The following is a 5,398-nucleotide window of genomic DNA, read 5'->3' on the forward strand; positions in this document are numbered from 1 at the left end:
CATGTGCCATCACATGGAGTTCAAAGAAACAAGCTACAATAGCTTTATCATCTTTAGAAGCTGAGTATGTAGCAGCAATTTCAATAACTTGTCAAGCAATTCGGATTAGAAGATTTCTAGCACATCTTTGTCAGGTTCAAGACAGAGCAACTAAACTTTTTTGTGACAACAAGTCAGCAATTGCTATGACAAAGAATCCAACATTTCATGGGAGAACAAAGCACATCCACATTCGCTTTCATTTTATTCGTGATTTAGTTGCAGATGGTGTAATCAAAATGGAGCATTGTGGAAAGGATGAACAGCTAGCAGATCTTCTCACCAAAGTACTTTCAAGAGAGAAATTTTTCTACTTCAAATTACATCTTGGAGTATGTGATTTTGAATCAAGAGGGAATGTTGAAGAATGATTCAAAATTGAGTTCGCGTTTGGGCTCAAAGTCCTGGGTTTTAGGATATAATTGGTAGTAGATGATGATTTTTAGGATTAGTGGGTAGTAGTTATTGGTAGTAGTTATTAAACGTGGTTGAGTGATTGATTCATAATATTCAGCCACTTTTCCCACTTTCTCATTATCTGTTAACTGTTTGAGTTTTTTTTTTTTTGTTAGTAAGCCTATAAAAAGGCTGATTGAGTTTAATAGAAAAGTAGAATAATTTATTTATAATTATCCAAAATTTGTTATTTCTCGTGTGTCTTGATTAATTTTAGGAAAGCCTACTTCCTTCCCCAACATAAGCTGCTAACTCTGCAACTCGAAAAAAATATAGACAAAATCTGGAGCTTAGATCAATTTATTCATAAAGTCACTCTTAAGAATTGGCATCCAGCAAGTCTAAGGTTCATATCCCAGTATCTATAATCCTTTCTCCTATTTTAGGCTGCGGTCTCCTTTATAAAAGAAAAAAATATAGGCAGATAGCAAAATGCAATGCGCTATTTCCTTTCAGTTGGGATTGTTTGTAAAACATAATCTAGTGATTTCATTTTTTTGTAGCCAACATATGAAATCACCTACACAAGTATGACATAACTAGTAAAAACAGTAAATTAATTGATCCACATTACTAGAAACCGATGCTCATATTTTATTGATTGCATGTTTTACCATCTTCGAGATCAGCAGCTCCATGCCTACTTTAAGCATCATGATGCACTGAGTGGAGTATTACTTGAATTCCATGTTGTGGCTGAAGGATGAGAAGAATTACTGGTGAGTGGACATAGGCAGGGGAGAGGGTAATGGTATAGCGTTGTAGAATCATCGAAAGAGCAGTCTTTGTTTCTGTGATTGCAAAGGTCATACCAACACAAGATCGAGATCCCAATCCAAAGGGAAAATATGCAGCGGCATTGTATTTGGTAGCTTTGGCAATTCCTTCCTCGAATCTCTCTGGTTTAAAAAGGTGCGCATCATCTCCCCATAATTGAGGGTCATGGTGAAGTGCCATGTTTGAGATTACAAGCTCTATATTAGCAGGCACGACTAGCTTTCCCAGTTGAGTTTCTCTTCCAACTTTTCTCATCAGGCTATTTGCAGGACCATACAATCTCAGAGTTTCATTAATGATCATGGTGATCTGTTTGCAGAATAGGAATATGTCAGAATCAGATTAAATCACATAATTTAATATACTAAACTCTTGTTAGTCAAAGGCGGATCCAATAGTAAAGGCAACAAATTTTTTTTCTTGATATCCTTTCCGTTGATAAAATTGATAAATCCGTTATCAATTATATATATATATATATATATATATATCATAAATGCACACTTTCGAAAAATAAATCCTAGATCTGCCGTTGTTGATAGTATACACTATATCTATCAAAATGGTTAGACAGTTTTCTTACAGTTTTGAGTTTGGCAATGCCTTCAGAATCTGGATTTTGGTTACCAAAAATCTCAATCACCTCTCTTCTTGCTTTCTCTTGCCAATCTTTATGGATTGCTAAAAGCAAGACTGTCCAGGCAAGCAAGGAATTAACAGTTTCCTGTCCAGCAAAGTAGAATGTTTTGCACTCATCTACCAAATCCTCCTTTGAAAGCCTGTTTTTCTCGCCTAAATCATGATAGGCATTCATAAGTAACCCCAGAAAATCACCACCGAAACTGTCAGTTTCTCCACTCACGACTTTGTCTTCTCTTTTCTTAACAATCTCCATCACAGAATCTTGTATTCCTTTTGCAAGTTCTTCTGACTCTAGAAAATCAGCACTTTTCGTGAACTTGCTGCAAAAAAATAATAAAAAAAAAAAAAAAACCAAGTCAGCTATATATATGAAGAAAACAAAATACGAAAATCCATGCAAAGCTACAAAATTAAGCGTTGAGCTAAACCAAATCCATGGAAATCAAGACAAAACTTGGGATTAGTTAAGCTTAGAGGAACATACTTGATGTCAGGAATTCTATCCTTCAAAAGATTTCGACTCACAATTATTGACAATCTCTTCAACATGTCAAAAATCTTCTCCCCTTCCAAGTAACTGCTGCCAAAAGCTGTTCTTGATATCACTTCTGAAGTCAACAATCTAAATTCTTGGAACACTTCGATCTCTTTGCCTTCTTGTCCTTTCCACTTTTCTAGCATTGTTTCAATGCTAGCAATTACTGCTGGCGTCATGTTCTGCCCAAACCATCCTTCAATGTGTAAGCAGCAATATAAGATTTAACTAACACGAATCTGTCAGTGGAATCCAGGATTTTTACCCTTTTTAATTTAAATGATCAGATTCAATCCTTGACTGTTGCCGGAAAAAATAAACAATATAAGATTTTTTATTTTTGGTGCAAAGGAAGGTGTAATTTGGGGATGTGAAAGGGATTGAGAAAATCTGAAATTTAAACTTCAGACTTACTGAATGCAACTTGTTAATGGTAGACGCATGATCCATCTCCAAGTACAGATTTTTCAAAATTTGGCACCACCCTATGTGTATAATTCTTCTAAATTTAATTACAACTAATTCATAAATCATAACTGCTAGTATTTAAAGTCCAATGGTTTTCGTTGGAGGCTTTACCTTTAAGCTCTCACCATGAAAAACGTGATTGGCCAGCTTTCGCTGCTTCGCCCATTTTTCACCCTCAGCTGTCACAAGTCCGTTCCCTACTAGCTTGCTACCAGAAATTGTAGGGTTACTTTTTGGAAAAGTATTTTCACTATTTTTGAGAACCTCTTTGACTAGTTGTGGTTCTGAAATCACCAGTTGAGCTTGAACACCGTCCCAACAAAGATAATTCTTCCCTAATCAAACAAAGAAAGGGTCAGTTTTTTCTTGGGACCTGAAGTTAGAAATCATAGTAAAACCATGCATTTTATCTCACCATATCTGTTGAACCAGGAGTACATATGAGGCTGCACTCTGGGAAATATATTATGTCTCAAGCCCATGGACTTGCTTAATGCTTCCTTTAACATTTTGGCAACTTCTTTGTTGTTCCCGTGGATGAATTGATACGGAGGTCCTTTAATTCCTTGTGAATTCAGTAAGCGCTGTATACGGAGAGGTATCCACCAGTATTTGTAGAGGACCTTGAGTAGAGCTATGAGGATGTAAAGGCAGAAAGAACATGTCAGAAGGATTAAAAGGTTCACCATGGCATTCATTTTCTTCTCTTCACAATTAATTTAGATGTTCCTTTAGTATAGGATTATGATTTCCCCAGTAGCTGGGGGATTTAGGTTGTTTTTAAACGATAATTGACGTGTGATTTTCAATTTATTTTTATAGAGTATTTTGAAGCCATTATTCCATTCATTCGGCCAGAGACAAGTCGAATGATGCTGAGCTTGTTTTACTTTATTGGATTCATTCAATATTAACAGGGAAGTACATATCTAAGGCAAATTATTTATAAGCCAAAACATCACTGTCTATTAGGCCTTAGAACTTCTTGTTAAAATGAATCCGAATAACCTTTTCATGTGTTACTCGTGGACCTTATAACTGTAATTTGCCGAATGAAACAAACCAGAAAGAAACGACGTTCAATTAAATGGCTTTTATCATTGTCCAATGCAGCAGGTCAGCCGCATATTGTCTTGCAGCTGAGATTCGGTTCATGAAGAATTTGTGGTGGGCTGCAACCCTTCTGTTTGGAATTATAGCAAGGAGAGTGAAAAATACAGTCAATATGTTGCCTGAATCTGCATATTTGCTCCTGCTCTCTTGCGTGAGTTATTTATGTAGGGAAAGACTACTAGCAGTTTTATTAGTATTTCTAATCAAAGGAGGTTTAGGAACACAATTGCCACTTATTCTTGGGGATTATATTTAATTAATTAATAATTTGGGATAATAACGATAGAATTATAAAAGACTAAATATGTTAATTAATCGGTGGACTATCTTAATGGTCTCCAATTAGGATTACTTCTTTTTTATACTTAATTTGAACAGAGAATACCAAATCTTGAATTGAATATATTTGTGAGTTTGGAGTATTTAGATTACTCAAATTAATCTAAATTATTACATGAACTCTTTCTTCTATATTAAATTTAATTTTAAGTCCAACATATTAAGATGTGATCTTAACAAAAAGAAAATGAAGCAACACCCACAAATTCTCATGTCGTTAAATATTTATACATTTACTTATTTTGCTAAAAACAAAAATTGAATAAAAGGGCAAAAATGAAATATAAAAAAATGAATAGAAATTAAAGCTAAATAGCAAAAAGTAAAAATAATGTAGAATTTTGTTATATAAAAAATGCTTTTCTAATGAGATATTTTAAGAATAATAATAATGTAGAATTTACATATCACTTCATATTTATGCCAAACTATAGAATGTCAAATTTTCATGCATGTCCTTTTTTTATTAAAGTATAAAGAAGTTTAAATTTATAGAATGGTATCAAAACTTTTTCAATAAATTTGTTGTGAACATTTTAATTAGAGACTATAATTACAGAAAATTAATTACTTTTATACAAGAATGAAAAAAATTTTAGAAAATTAAGTAGGCTTCTATTTATTGAGTTATTATTAAATCTCAATTGGTTTGGTAATAATAATAGAAATTATTTTAGAAAACATTATAACCTTATGTATTTTGTTTCGAAAATCAAATTTGATTAGAATATGTGTAGGCATACAATTATGTAACACCTATCAAATTTAATAATTTTTTCTAATTTTAATTATTAGGCATTAAATAAAAAAAAAAACTTAAGACAGTATTATATACTTAAACACATAAATAAACAAATCAATTGAATAATGCCAACAAATAATCACAAGTGTAAAAAAATTTATTAAACTCAAATATCTTTATTTAAAAAAATTAAAACTAAGTTTTTTTTGCAGACTCATTAGCTAAACTGGGTGGCAGCAGAACTAAGATGCTTTTTGCTTGGATTTAAATAAGTATTTCTGATTCAG

The 5,398-nt window shown here is 32.9% G+C and overlaps 1 protein-coding gene across 1 annotated transcript; it reads right to left on the reverse strand.

Annotated features, from left to right (window-relative positions):
- Positions 1 to 886: 886 nt before the first annotated feature.
- Positions 887 to 3,666, reverse strand: LOC149512514 (cytochrome P450 CYP749A22-like). The gene is made up of 5 exons (XM_089751610.1): positions 3,333 to 3,666; positions 3,029 to 3,252; positions 2,399 to 2,631; positions 1,856 to 2,234; positions 887 to 1,581 (listed from the first exon to the last, which is right to left on the reverse strand). The coding sequence occupies exons 1-5, from the start codon at positions 3,613 to 3,615 to the stop codon at positions 1,141 to 1,143; spliced, it is 1,560 nt and encodes a 519-aa protein (XP_089607736.1). The 5' UTR covers positions 3,616 to 3,666; the 3' UTR covers positions 887 to 1,140.
- Between the last annotated feature and the right edge of the window lie 1,732 nt (positions 3,667 to 5,398).

Source organism: Durio zibethinus, chromosome 22, assembly GCF_047325235.1.
Source record: "Durio zibethinus cultivar Kanyao isolate XHJ-2024 chromosome 22, ASM4732523v1, whole genome shotgun sequence".
Lineage (NCBI taxonomy): Eukaryota > Viridiplantae > Streptophyta > Magnoliopsida > Malvales > Malvaceae > Durio > Durio zibethinus.